The 16089-nt window shown below is 29.2% G+C and overlaps 1 protein-coding gene across 3 annotated transcripts in view; it reads left to right on the forward strand.

Annotated features, from left to right (window-relative positions):
* The window catches only part of LOC117167786 (glutaminase liver isoform, mitochondrial), a 25598-nt gene that overhangs the window by 1188 nt on the left and 8321 nt on the right, over window positions 1-16089 (forward strand). For 2 of the 3 annotated variants that reach the window (XM_033352968.1, XM_033352970.1), the window contains exons 2-6: window positions 3250-3323; window positions 8046-8084; window positions 11555-11654; window positions 11744-11886; window positions 11968-12341. In XM_033352968.1, coding sequence (XP_033208859.1) covers window positions 3250-3323; window positions 8046-8084; window positions 11555-11654; window positions 11744-11886; window positions 11968-12341 — 730 coding nt within the window. The remainder of the gene's footprint in view (window positions 1-3249; window positions 3324-8045; window positions 8085-11554; window positions 11655-11743; window positions 11887-11967; window positions 12342-16089) is intronic. The other variant, XM_033352969.1, reaches the window with a different exon arrangement.

The raw sequence follows: 16089 nt of genomic DNA on the forward strand, positions 1-16089 counted from the left end.
CCCCCCCCCCCCCCCCCCTACGCTAGACTATCTGGTCCACTGTTTAATGGTTCAAAAAATGTTTAAAATATTTTTTTATATACTTTCAAAACATGTAATAAATAGTGTCAAATTTTGTATTTTTTGTCTATTTTGTGTGGTGGAAAATCTGAAGCTTCTAAATTCCTTATTGTTTATTCAATATTTATCTAAGTATGTAATAAACACATGAAAGAAGTTAATTAACAAAAATTTCAGAAAAATTATGATAAATAAATGGCATAATATTGTTCGTGAAGTGATTCTAAGCCACCGTTTGAAAGCATCCACGTGGGTGAGAGCAGTGACCGAAAGTCGACGAAAATAATTGTTCAGTATTATGGTCTAAGGGATCGTCCGCAAATTACGTAAGCCGTTTTTCTTTTGTTTATATCGTTGTGTTCTTCTCAACTTCACAGCAATTTTATGCTCGTCTTTATTCAAACAAAAGAAAAACATCTTACGTAATTTGTGGACGATCCCTAACTCGTGAGATCAGGTGAATAATATAAATTTAAACTTTTTGACTTGGTTTGATGAATAACTCTCGTCACGAGTTGAGTACGAGAAATCTATTTTTTATTCTTCTTTTCTTGCTCAAGATAAAATAGAAATACGTCTCAAATTCGTTAAATTTTTTGCAAGAACGTAATTTCCCTATTTACACATTTTTAAGTACAAATGCAAGAAAATTGAAAGCATGTTACATATTTTTTCAATTGTAATCTAATCAATGAAGAAATATTAATTGGTTGTCAATTTAACAATAAAAAATCAATATATTAATATATTTCTTTATTCTCTTATGGGTGGGGACATGGGGATTGTTTTTAGAAAATATTTGTTGCATACTGTTCTTCAGCTTTTTTAGCCGAGTTTATTTTCTTGATAAAAATCAGAGCAATGTCTGTAATTTTTAGGAAATTTCATTTTTTAATAATTGGTTAAGTCACGTGTTGAATATGCGAATTAAAGTACACAAACGTACGTGCGAGGTTTCGGCTTAGTGATTGATTCGCAAGAGAAGATCAATACTATCACTAGCCACACGGAAACGAGAAGTCTCCCCCACGAATATTCCGTCATCCTTTTGAAATGTTAGCTTTATATAACACATTTACCTATGGAAAGAAATTTTGATTTTTGTCTATTTGATTTCATTGTCTACTAATTTATGCATACTCTCTAAATTTGAATCAGTTGGGTTTCGCACTAATGTTCAGTGAAAATTCTTACTGCTTGCAATCAGTGACCTATTCTTCATTGATTTAAACTAAAATATGTATTAGAAATGAAATTATATAATAATAATTATTATTCAATTTTGAATTAAGCCTGTGATTATTGACAGCTAACACTATTATTTTCGAAACGAAATAAAAGCTCATCATTGTTGATAATATCTTTTAATTTCTTGAAAAATCACAAATACTTTTATTTAAAATTGAAAAGAAATGTATTTTATCGTGAATAATTTTATGCAAAATAGGAATGAAAAAGATTCATAATTTTAAAAAAGATACTTCCAAACTGCCTAACTTTTCGGCTCATTAGAGACAAAAATAACCAATTACAAGGTCTGATTAATATGTTCTTATGCTAGTTACTTGATCTAATTTTGCATTCATGAGTGAAAAGAGTGACAAAGATATCAAAATCATTCTTTATAATAAGAATGAAGAGCAATAATTTTAACCTAAAAGGAACAATGTTTTGCTGATCCCAATATTAATTGTTTTGAATTAAATAAATGCCCTGAATTTTTAATAGGTTCTCACGTTCAATATTAAATTTAAAAAATCCGCCCGCTTTGAGGGCGGATTCTCGGATCGCGCGCAGCTCGCGGGTTGCTAGCACGCCTCGGGCACGCGACTGTTGGTTCTCGCGCTTCGCGCTCGATAATATATTTATCTCGCGCTCCGCGCTCGGTCTTTGTATTACCCTCCACAGTTGTGCACAGACCAAAATGCGAAATTTTCTACATTCTATGTTAAAAACTATTATATCAAATGTCTATCACAATTTTTATTCTGATTTTGCAAAATAATGTTCAAATTTTATGTTTCCTGATCCTAATAGGGCCCTGCTGTGGTTGTTTAATCATTTTCCCTTTTCTTAAGTGAAGCTGAATACTTTTTTTTTAATTTGTCATTAAAGAAGGTTCTCAAAGTACCTACGGCCTTGACGATTACATTCTCATTGCGATAATCGCGCTTCGCGTTTAACAGTTAGGTTATACAGGCTCTAATTTTTTTAATTTTGGACTAATCAAAAAACTCGGCTTGATAATTTGCAAGTCTTTTTTTGCTCATCTATAAGAAACTTTGACAAAAATTTTTATAATATTGAAAAAAAAAATTAGAAAATTTTGAAAATGTTATAATTTTTATAATTTTGGGCTAATCGAAAAAATCGGCTAGAAAAGTGTTGAAATATATTTGGTATCTAATGAAAATTTTGAATGAGATTTTTGGATGTATGAAAAAAATAATTTTTTATATTTTTTGAAAATTTTCAAATTTTTGAAAAGTACATAACTTTTATAATTTCCATGAAAATAAACATTTTTATTTAGATAATTTGCAAGTCTTTCACCCATCTATAAGAAACTTTGACAAAATTTTTAAAATTTCAAGAAAAAATTGTAATTTTGAAAATGCTCCCAATTTTTTAATTTTTGTTCGAAATATCTGATTAACGAACTTAGCCTTTATTTTGGGTGCCTTCAGAAGTGTATCAAATGCGGACTCGATTGGACAAATCCTTCAAAAGTCAGCGTGGCTACAACATTCAGGTAACCATACAGACATACAGACAGATAGACTGAGAGACACCGATGAAATTTTATGATTTTCGGATTCTGTGAGTGCCGAAACGTTAAGATCCGTTAAAACCAGAGATCGAAAATTTGGACGATTACATTACATTCTCAGGAATGAGAATGTAAAAATTTCAAATAGAGATACTGAACTCATGATCCGTTCCAATCTGCAGGGTTTGCTTATGGATATTTTAAAAGTTCGTTTAATTGAGTAAAAATAATCTTAACTCAATTTCATAAAAGATGTCTTTATTTTAATTTTTGTAAGAAGGATGTATTAAATATTAGCAATTTTAGAAATGCATTACATTTATTTGAATGATTTCTTTTCCTTTTTGTGAAATGTAATAATTTATAATGGATTGGTTCAGAATCACTCACAAATCTAAAAATATTTTGTTAATTTTCAGAAAAGAGCTGCGCTACCCACATCTATGAAGTTGAGAATTGAAAGTGCCTTGGAACTAGAACGTGTTCATACCCGGTACTATAAACTTACATTTATTTTAATACAACATTTGAAAGTTTTATCAATACAATAATATTACTTAAAACATAGGTACTTTAATCATACGGTCTTCTTCAGATTAATTTTATAAATGCGGAATATAATTATGTACATATGTCCGGAAGTATTCTTTTTAATGCAATATTACCAATCTAGAATTGATGGGTTCAGAGAATATTTACCGAATTTTTTACATTATTTGGGTAATATAAATTGTTGACATTTTTACCTAGCTTATAAATTCTTAGTCACAGTTTTGTATTTTCACTATTATGAAACTGTCAATTTTATCATTTTTAGTGCTATTTTAGTGATAAAGAATGTGAACGTTTACATATTTTTATCATAAATTAATCGTTGCTAAGATAGTTTAAAATGTTTCAGATAGGGTAAACGTGGGTATTACCAACACCTTAAATTTTTTTTTTAGAAAAGAAGAATATTAATTTATATGCTTATTGTTTGGTAACGAAGATAAATTCAACTGAAAGAGCAGATTTTTTCCGTCTTCAGACATTACCCAGTAATGTAATTAATATTTGTCAAAGTATTGTAATTATTTTAAAATTATTTATTGGAATTCAGTGAACGACACCCTACATTCAATGAACGACACCGGTATTTATTTTGAATTTAAAAGAAATTAGAAAGTTATTTGTAAGAAATATTATGCAATTTAGTTACTTTAGAGAATAAGGAACATCATTTTTTATAATGATGGGTGTTTTTAAGAGAAAAGACGTTGTTTTTGGCGAAAAGGAATACCTTCGACATTGTGTGCTTATGTTTATTTCATCAGTTCACGAATTTGTCAAATTCATTCTGGGGTGCCGTTGATTGATTTTCGAGGTTCGAAAATAAAAAATCAATTAAAAAAATATTTAACATGAAAGACTCTTGAAAGGCGATGTCATAGAAATAAGGAAAGAAAATAGCAATCATAACAATACAGACATCAATAAAAAAATGCGTATTATTCCCTAAAAACTTCCTTCTGTTGGGTGTCGTTCACTCAGAGACACGTATGTCGTTCACTATTTTATTTGAAATTATGATAAGAATATTTCAAATATATCCAATCCACTCAAATTTGAAACTAATATTTACTTAATTATATTGCAAAACATGATAATCTAACCTCTTAAAGTGCTACAAAATAAGAAATACCTTTTCTTCTAATTTTCAGAGGACTTTCAAATTAACGGCATGACTAATTTTATAATGTCAACATGTTCTTCTGAAGGTGGCAACAAAAATGTTATTTAATTAATATAAATTCAGCAATTTTCTACTGAATAAATATTGAAATACAAATTACATGGGTAATAGAATATGTATTCATTTACAAGTATCTATTTTACATCGCTGAAATTCTAATAAAAGCATTTTCATTGCACAGTCTCGTTCACTAGAAGAGTGTCGACAATACCCCTGTTTACCCTAATTTTTATTCGTGATTTGTTTAGATTTCAGAAAAAATCTGAATTTTTTCATTTGTTTATTTTTAAAAAAGTTTGTCTGTCATTTTAAAACTTCTTCTTCGCGATATATATTTTTTTTCTTAAAAAATCATAAATGCGCTTTGATATGCTTTAAAGTGCATCATAAATTTTGGCGGCCCCATTATTTTTTGGAATAATCATTTATATATGCACTGAAAATCGATTTTATCCTATATCTTTTATAATATTGATTTTATGAACATGCATAGCATACAAAAGTTGCAAATATATTCTAGGAGAATATTTTATCATGTATAACTTTTTTCTGGACAACTAACGATTGTAGAAAAAAATCCTGTTATCCCGGTAATAAGCGTTGAATTCAGAAGAATTAAGAATGTGTATTCCTATGAATATGTGATTTTTTCCTCCGTGTAAAAATTCTCCAACGAGAAAAGAAAAGTTGCAAATCCTATTGTTCTCAATCGACTTAGTAATATTTAACGGAATCATTTATATAACCTGTTTTTTCATTATTAAATCGTCTTATAACTTATATATTAGGAAAATATTTAAATTTATATATATTTATATATTAATAATTTTTTACAACGTGTTAAAATATGTATTAATGTTTCAATGGAAAATATGCAAATTAAAATAATTTTATTTCTGGAGAAGCAGACTTGAACTGATTAGAATTACAAATTAAAAACTTATATTCTACACGAAAGAATTCGAACAATTTATAATATATATTTTGTGAACTGATTAGGAGCAATTAAATAAAGTCAAAATATGAACACTTTTGCGGAATACAAGATATCTCTATGTGGTGTGCCTATCGGTACAATTAGAAGGAATATATTGAAAACACTTTTGGGAATAGGAAACTTTAACATTATTGCTTTTCGCTAACCGGGGTTTGACTTTGTGTTTATTTACATTCTCAAATTGATTACCGCACTTGGCTGATTTTAATAAGTGATCTTACATGTACCAAAAATTGTATTAATTTTAGGTAATCATTCTGTCGCATTTTAAACTACTCTCAAGGATATTTATTTTTATCTAGAGATTCGTTCAATTTGCGTTTACTTTATCCTTTCTTTATCAGTATTGGACTGATAGGATATTAAAACTAGTCCTAAACATTTTACAATTATACTTGAAAATTATTTTTACCACAAGAAAATAAGTAGATCTTATTTTTAGGATTCTAGTGGAAATTATTTGACATAATTTAAATGTTTATATTTTTTTATGTTTCTGCGCACAACGAGGTCCTCATATTTAAACAAGGTGCAAGGTCGTTACAAGAGAATACAATTTTATTTTATTTAAATTTGGCTTATTTTGTTAATAAGCCTAACCTTTATTCGCACAACGAGGTCTTAACAATTATGTTAAGGGCAAAGTCGTTACGAGAAAGTGCAATGTTATTATGTTTAAATTAGGCTTTTTATAAATGAGGTTAAACTTTATTCGCACAACGAGGTCTTAACATTTACGTCAAGTGCAAAGTCGTTACGAGAAAGTACAACTTTATTATATTTAAATTTGACTTTTTATAAATGAGGTTAAACTTTATTCGCACAATGAGGTCTTAACATTTACGTTAAGTGCAAAGTCGTTACGAGAAAGTACAACTATATTCTATTTAAATTTGGAGACTGACTTTCTGATACTCTATATTTTTTTTAGATCCATTTTATTTTATTAATTCCCCTGAATTTCACTCGCATAACGAGATCTTAACATTTAAATTAAGTTCAAAGTCTTTACGAGTTCTTTTCTGATTCCATTTTTATAAAAATTCTAAGTAAAAATGTTCATGTAAATTCTAATAGCTAACGCAACCATGCACAATGAGGTTTCTTTATCGTAAGATAAAGTGCAAAGTCGTTACAGTAAAATTGCGCACACTATTTTTTTTTTACTCATTTCAAATCCCCACATTAAACTGCAAACATGCACAACGAGGTCTCCACATAAACGTGGAGTGCAAAGTCGTTACAATAATGCATTAAAAAAAAATTAATTCCCAAAAACTTACGTCTAACTCTCCGAATTCTTATGAATTTGGATAGTTTAGTTGCCGAAGTTTGCAATTAGAGGGCAGCGTCCTTTTTGAATGAGGCTTCCTCAATTAAAACTCTGTCTTCAATGACAGGTGGATGAATGAACTAAGAGACTCTCCCCTCGTAGATCCTCGAGTAAGAAGTCCTGGTAATTCAAGGAAAGAAGAGCAAAGAGACCTGGCAATTGGCTGGCATCGGTATCGCAATCAATTTATAGGGTGCATTGGTACCACGCTACCCCCACTTATTAGCTGATAGCGCGCGCAATCGATCGTTTGATCGAATGATTTCGTGATTTCGGCTGTCCACTTCTCAGTCAGGAGCGTATCAATATAAATATTCGCCCGTAGCTTTATTATTAAATTCCGATTATGAAAATAGAACGGACTGTGTCAAAACTATGTGTCGGTCAACGCTTATTACCTGGATATAAAGTAAAATATGCTCATTGACTTATCTTATAAAATATTGATTTTATTCTCAAATAAAACAAAAGTAAATTAAAATCGATTTTTTGTACATAAAAAAGACTATTTTATAATATTTAAGAGGAAGCCTTTCCCCTATATCTGCTCGAGCCACAATTTTTACTCAGAAAAATGTTTGTTTGAAGAAAAAAAATCTTTATTTTTGATATAGGGCCAAACAAATATTTTGTTGGTTAAAAAAAACTTGTTAGATTAAAAAAAAATGATTTGATTCACACACGCGACTGATTGACTCAAACAAATTTTGTTTGAATTAGATCAATTCTATCTTTGATATAGGATCAAACAAACATTGAAATTTTCGAAGATGTTATCCTCAGAAACAAAAATAATTTTTTTTTCTGAATCAATTCAATTTTGAGAATAAAAATCAATTGTGATCATGACTTTACTTTTGCAGAAGAGTTTTTGGTCGACTTGGAATTAATTTGAGAGCTTTGAAAATTAATTTCTTATTTCTAATCTGTTAAAACATTTCTTAATATATTACTTATGATTAACCAAATATTTCATTTTTTTAAATAAATAACAATAGAACATTTAAAAATTGATGAACAGCTCTTTAGGTGCAACTAACTGATAACATATATTTTAATGAATAATAATTTAAATTTAAGTTGTCTAATATTTTTATTTAAAATACTAATGACAAAAACTTCTCTTAACAATTGTGTATCTTCTTTACAGCCGCGATTACAGCTTTATTCATGACAGCCATTACATGTAGTGAGTATCATGCGAAATTAATATTGCATGGTCTGATATTTTAGAGTTCAATGTATATACACTTATAATTCTTTTATATCTGAATTTGAAAAAGCATGAATTAATTTTATTTTCTCCAATTTTGATAACTCTTCAGTTTGTTTAAAGATATAGCACTGTAACAATAATATTATAACTCAAAATAGCAATTAATTGATTAATTAATTTAATATTTAGAATATAAAATTTTGTTTTAAAGAAGATGGGTTAGTTAAAAAAAAAGGTCCTGGGTGGAATTTAAAAAATTGGAACTAAAATGTATCATGTGTCAAATGTGAAGTGTCAAAAACTGTAGTTGATAAATTTCGTGTGTTTAAAAATGCGCAGTTCTCGTTTGCAATCAGTCAGAAGGGCCTCAAGTATTTTTGCGAAGCTGAAATATAGGTACTGCCTTTAAAATATTTTTTGCAAATAATCAACTTACACCTTCCACTAGAATATATATGAAAGGTTTACAAAATTATTATTTTTCTTTCTGTAAATTAAAATTATAGATTGTAAATAAAAAGAAAAGGATAATTAAATCAATGAGATAATAGGGTAAATAACCTATTTTAATTGGTCATATTGATCATGTCGTTTATTGATCAAATTAATTAGATATTAATCTCGATAACAAAGCTAAACCATCTGTATGAAACCTATATTTTTAATAAGTGCTTTTTATCTGAAGGCTTCGTATCATCTTTTTATTGCTATTTACACAGTGCAGTAAAAATTCACCCGACACTGTATCAGTCTGTTGATACTACAAACATATATTATTAAATAATCAAATAAATTTGCCTCCGATTTGAGAAACTGTAAAAATAAAAAATTGTAACCTATCAGATTCTGAATTAAATAAAATTTTCAGTATTTCTCAAATACTCAAAACTCAATAACGTTTTTTTTATTTGAATTAAATAAGAGCGTTATTTATTTCAGTAAGAAATATTTAAATAATATTCCTAATATACATATTATGCAATAAATCTATTTGAGGAGGACAAATGATCCAAGTGCCTTCAGACAAGTTTCCTCAATATTTCTGTGAAATCAGTCTGATCTGAAATCTCATTAGCTTTAGATATCATCTTATCACACGGATGTATATTTATACCTCAGGCAATCGAATTGTAATAATCCTAATTTAGCATGAACAGTAGAAAAACTTCTGTATATTGTTTATTTCTGTAGAACTTCGGTCCCAAATTAAGGAATTTGCACGTATTTTTTTATATTTTGATTTAAAAGTTTACGATTTAACCATTTGATTATTTTTAAATTTTACTTTTCTTATTTATGTTCAAAAAATACGTAACGTTTGTTTTTCTCTTCAATATTTACCCTCCCCCACCCCCATACGTAACCCTTTTTCTATAGTAAGTTTATATAACTTTAACCGTGGCGTAATGCTCGAGATGACACCCCCCCCTCCCCCTATACCTAAAATCGTTACGTATTTTTTGAATTGCCCTTTATGATGATGTCCGTTATATGGAGAGTCTCATGTGCGTATAAAAGTAGCGACGCATGCGTAGAGAATTTGTTATATTATTAACTCATATTCTGACGGATAATATTTTTACTAGAAGTTATGGTTTACGTAAATAAAATTACGATAAATTAATACTCTTTTTTCAAATGCGGTAATTTACCCACATAGCACACTTTAAAAAAACACAGGTCTGTCCCAAGTTTTATCGGAAAAAGCATTGGTCTAAACCTGGAAAAGACATGGTCTTTTCGGGAAGTGTGCTATATGGGTAATTTAGAGATTCTTTATTTATCTTCTATCATTCCTAATATATGCTTCAGTCTACAGGAAATAGTCAAGCATGTCCTTGATGACTCGTTACTTAAATCCTCGTTACTTAAATGGGATTTCCACTGTACTTTTAATAATAATTTAATCGAAAGTTTTCACTGGTGTTTTTTTTTCTCAATGCACCTGTGAATCATTATACATTTTATAGGTTTTCCCTATAAATATATTTCATGGAAGATTGCTTTCATTAGGTGTTTGCTGGTTTTGTCAGAAGATTTTGCGACTGTTTTTTTTAAATGATCTTTTTCCAGAATGAAAATAAAAATGTGTGCTCTTACAAATTTTATGTAATATTTACACGTTAAGTAAATAAAGAAAGTTGAAGACGGTTCCCTTTTTTTTTTGGTTCAATAATACTGATTAAATTTAAACTGCTCGTGTAACTGAGGTTACGCCAACGATGGATATCAGGTCATTTCAGCACACTTAAATTTTTATCACTCAATGAAATTCGGCTTTCACTTTGAGAATTTGTTCTTTGGCAATGAAAAGTGACTCCTTCAAATATTTTTTGAAAATTAAAAAAATTATCTTTTACTATATTTAAACAACTTTAATTTTCAAATGTGAAAATTTTTGAATTCAAATATATTTTCAAATAAAAAAATGCCAGAAGCAATTTTTTTTTGGAAAAGTCCAAATATTAAAAACTTATTTCTAAAAAAAGCACCACAAGATTTTTTTATTTTTTCACTTTTGAAAGATGTAGATGCGCTTTATAAGTCCTGCAAGTTTTAGTTTTGGCCAACCAGTATTTTTTCTTTGATAAAGTTTTATTAAACGAGCAATTCCCTTTTTTTCTGTTTCACATCCTTTTGTTATACAATATTTTTACGATTTTCTAAAGGAAAAATGGTTATTTTCATATTTTCACGAAAGTGATAAGTTGATTACGTTTTAAAATAATTGATCTGTGCCAAGAAAAATAAGAAAATTGAAAATACAATTAAAGAAAGAATAATTTTACTCACAAAAGTTTTAAGGGAAACCTATGAGTATGCAGTAGCCAATATATTTGAAGAAACGTGGAGAAGTTTATTATTGTACATAACTAATAAATAAATAATGTTTTTTTGAAAGATTAAACTTTTTATATTGGTATTTTTTAAGTTTATTATTTTTTTCAACGAAAATAAATTATCTTATAACGTAAACAATTTTAATCTCGCATAAAACTGAGAAAAAAACATTTTTTTCTTCTTAAAATCGAAAAATCTGGTTAAAAAAAGGCATAACAAGAAATATATTACAATGCCGGTTTAATAAAACTTTATTTTAGAAACATATGGACTCTATGGACTTTTTCGAGAAAAACGTAAAATGACGATTTTTTATAATTAAAAACTGATTTTTTCCAAAAAATTATGACAAAAATTTTGGTTTTCATCAAAATATAATTGTGAGGCATTCCAGAATCAAATCTAGGGAAAATGTTTAGTCTTTGCACCTCTGTATTGAGATAATTTCAGCCGATTAAAAATCAAAATCGATCAAATTGATTTAGCCTTTTGATTCTTCAAAGAATAATTTTATTTATTTTATAGGTTTGGATTTTTTAAATTATATATTGTTTCTTTTTTATTTTCATATTTGTGTTACCAACATTTATTTTGTTTTCCAGCACAATGGATAAGGATCAGGCGACAAATGCCGAGGATGTAATCTTCGACATGTTCAAAAATGAAGAAACTGGCCTCTTACCAGTGGGGAAGTTTCTTGCCGTAAGTAAGAAAAATTTACTTGTATTTTAAATTTTCTTTATAGACTGAAGAGACATTTTTATTGATACTTCATACATATTATTTTTCAGGCTTTAAGATCGACAGGTCTGAGAAAAAATGACCCACGGCTACAGGAATTATCAGATAATTTAAAAAGAGAGCACGTGAAAACTGGTGGACATGAAGGCATATCTCACGAGACACAAAAATTGGACAGAGATCAATTTAAAAAGTCAGTTTCGTCTTCTCAATAAACAAGCTGAGATTTTAAAGTTATTTTAAAAATTAACTTTTGAATTCAAACTTTTCACAGAATTATTACTCCGAATATAGTTCTGATATCGAGAGCATTTCGGCATCAGTTTATAATTCCGGACTGGGCTGGATTTACGAAACATATCGAGGATTTTTATTGGAAATGCAAGACGAATACGGAAGGAAAAGTGGCTTCTTACATCCCTCAATTAGCCAGGATGAATCCAGAATATTGGGGTGTTTCTGTTTGTACCACAGATGGTCAAAGATTCAGTATTGGCGACACTACAGTTCCTTTTACCCTTCAAAGTACCAGCAAACCTTTGACCTATGCTATTGCTCTTGAAAGACTGGGCCAGGAAGTTGTCCATCAATACGTGGGACAAGAACCTTCAGGAAGGAACTTCAACGAACTCGTTCTCGATTATAATAGTGAGTCTAAAATGTTTTAATTATTAAAATATTAATTTTAGTACAGTGTAACCTGGATTTCCGTTAACTGAACTTGTGCATTCTTAGAATTGCTGTCCTCGGCATCCTATAGAAATAATTCATGCGACCTTACCTATTTACGTTCGAAGTCACTGGATTTGTGTCGAAGGCCACTGCCGGTTATGCCCGAAACCGTGCACTAATCCAAGTTCTATTGTAATTAAATTATATCAAGTCTCTTTTGCTTAAATTCGCTCATAAAGTCTTGAAATTATATTAAAACAGGACATGAAATTTGAAAAGGTATAAAGTTTGGAAAATTATAAATCATTTGTTTCTCGAGAACAGCTTTACCGATTTGGATGTTTAAAAAATATGTTATGGATACGATGGGACAAGGCTAGAAAAAAATCACGGATTAAAAAAAACGGTATAAATTTTAGCATTTTCTTCGATTTTTTATAGGATGTATTTAATAATATACTACCACCATGTTTTACCAAGAAAAATGTTCGTCTTATCTAGTACAACGTATTTAATTCCTAAAACGATCAGAAGAATAAAATTCATACTTTAAAAAATTAATGATTTTGAGAGTGCAACGTATGTTTTGCCAAGTATTGCGCACTAGCACAAACAAAACATTTCTGAAAATATCAATTTTCAGCCTATTATTTTTATACTTTTTAAAAAAGTTGTTGAATCAGGACAAAAACTATCTAGAAATAAATTACAGCGGATAAGAAAAACTAAACAAAAACTATAATAAGATAGACAATTTAATGAAAAAATGTTATTTTTTGGGATTCGTAATGCTTAGTTCACTAAAATACATATTTCTGGTTTAATTTATTAATAAAGGGAAGAATCTATATTTTTAAGTTTTCACTTTTGGGCCAATTTTTTCAACAAAGTTAGAAAAACATAAATTTTTTTCAAAATAACAGTTTTTTCTCGGCTCTCAACACATAGATATAATTCCAATCAAAGTTAATGACAACTTTACAAAAAAAAGGCAAATAATGTATTTAATGTAAAATTTTATTATTATACGGAAATTTAATAAACAAGTAGACTATATTCGTCCTTATTTCCTAGGAAAAAATTCTTTACCAATGAATATGTTTTGAGGTAGCTTTCAATATGTAGCTTCTTAGACTCAATAAATTACAGAATAGTGTTAAAACTTAAAATTTAGATTTGCTATAAGTAATTTAAGTTTATGCAATAATAGAAAAATATTGTTTGAGGAAAATAATTCTTTGTCGTTTATAATATGTATCAAAACAGCACAGAACATTGCTACGATTTAACATATCGCTTTCTTAAATAATTCGAGGGCAAAAAAATTAATAATAAATGTTTTTTTCGCAAAGAAATGGTACATCTTATATTATCAAATGTCGTTAATACTTCATATTCGTATATGCTCTAAAAAATAAACATATAACAAAACAACAAGTTAATTGTTAACAGTACAGTTTAGTGATAGATATTTCTATACATATACCCGTGTAGAAATTATGACCGGGTTCGGGCCGGATTCCGGCAGGGTTGCCCTGCTTGTATCCGGAATCTGGTCAGGCTGCCCGGTCGGATTCTGGTTGGTTTTGTCACGCTGCGCTGGTCGGATCCCGGCCGGGTGTACCCAGTCGGCTCCCAGCCGGGTTACCCGATCGGATCCCGGATACAAATAGTGTAACCCGGTCGGAATCCGACAGGTTTTTGACTGGGCTCCTCGATCGCATTTTACTGGAGCCTTCTTACCACAGCGAACATATTCTACCAACTGGTAGAGATAAGAATCTTTGTCAGCACTTATTTCCACCTGTAAAAAGATGTTGGAATTCTTAAATTTCTGTAAGAAACTGCATTGTAAGAAATTAAAGTTAAATTGCATAACAAATTTACCTTAAGCGTAACTTAGTTTGCCTTTATAAATAATCCGCTTGCTCCAGAAAATTGGATACAATTTTGTGAAATCTAACAAATTTCTTAACGGATAACCTGACGTCCACCGACGTTTTACTGTGTTTTTAGCATTAAAGGCTCCGGAAGTCGTCGAATCGTTATTACGTACAAGCATTATAACGTAATTCCAAACCTCGTTCGGAAAAAGTTATTTCTCTTCTTATTACGTTTTTTGCTTATTCAAGATAATATATAAATGCATTAGAAATAAGAAAAAATCGTATCATAAAAAAATAAGTATAATTTCACTGGGAAACTATGTTTGAAAATAAAAAACAAGTTGGTCAATGATTTCGAAGTGACGGCAAGTCTAGGAACCGCCGAACCAAAGTGGGAAACCATATAATTAAAATTAGTTTAATTTTTCTTTCATAATTGATTAAAAAATACCTAAAACATAAAGAATTGGTCTTTCGCCTGTCAGATATTTACAAACGACCCAATTACGGCAGTCTTTTGTGGATATTTCTTAAGATGTTTTTAAGGTTATGATACTTCTATTATGCACCATTTTTGGCCCGACTGGGTCCGGGTGGGAACTCGGTCAGATCCCAGCCGGGCAATTAAAAAAATAGTATCGCGGTTCGACCTGGTCAGATTCTGGCCAGAAACCTTCTTCTGGCCGGGTTAAACCGGGCTATTTCTACACGGGTAATAAGGAAAAGTATTTCTTACGTGAAAAAGGGGTGAAAATTGTCCATTTTATACCGAAATTATTTATAACGTAGCTAAACGTGATGTTAACAACTTTATGAAGTTTAATAAGTCTGATAAGTTATTTTGATAGATATTAGATGGCAAAGATTTTTTTCCGCAAAAATAGGTTGAAAATGTTCTTTTTGTAATTTTAAATTATTTATAAGAAGGATAAATGTTAAGTGTTAACAGCTATAGAGTATATCATAAGTCGGATAAGCTATTTTAATAGAAATTAGATTGCACGAATTTTTTCCGTGAAAAAAAGACGAATGGTTTCTATTCGTGAACTTTATTTCTTTACAAAAAAGCTAAATATTAAGTGCTTACAACTTTATGCAGTTTAATATGCCTTCTAAATTATTTCTATACACATAATGTGGAGAAAAAATTTTTTGCGAATAAAGATGAAAATATTGTATTTATTAACGTAAATGATTTATAACGAAAATAAATGTGAACAACTTCCTGGAATTTAATAAGTCCGCTAAGTTATTTGGATAGATATTAGATAGCAAAGAATATTCTTTTTGTTAATTTATTTCTAACAAAGCTGATTGTAAGTGTTAACAATATTCTGCAGTTTTGTAAGTATGCTAGCTATTTCGATGCATAAATAAGAAGGAAAAGTAATTTTTCGCGAAAAAAGGAAGAAAATATTCTATTTTTAATCGAAATTATTGATAACAAAACTTAATGTTAAGTACTAAAAACTTCCTGCAGTTTATTAAGTCCTATTCAATATTTGGATACACATAAGGTGGAAAGTATTTTCTTCGTGAAAAAACATGAATATTTTCTATTTTTTAACTCAAATTATTAATAAAAAAGCTAAATTTTTTAGGGTTTCACCTTTTTTGGAGTTTAATAAGTTAAAAAAACTACTTTAGTTATAAAATTCATTGATATCAACAAAGTTGCAAAATAAAAAAATGATGTGACTCGTATGTTACGCCGAATAATAAGTTTGAATGTTTTTAAAAACTAGTCGAGTTACCTAGATGGTACTCGATTTACTTTATTCGTAAATACAATTTTTACAATCAAAGATTAGAGAGAACTGACTTGCGCTGGGCTAACG

This window comes from Belonocnema kinseyi, chromosome 2 (genome assembly GCF_010883055.1).
Source record: "Belonocnema kinseyi isolate 2016_QV_RU_SX_M_011 chromosome 2, B_treatae_v1, whole genome shotgun sequence".
In the NCBI taxonomy this organism is placed as follows: Eukaryota; Metazoa; Arthropoda; class Insecta; order Hymenoptera; family Cynipidae; genus Belonocnema; species Belonocnema kinseyi.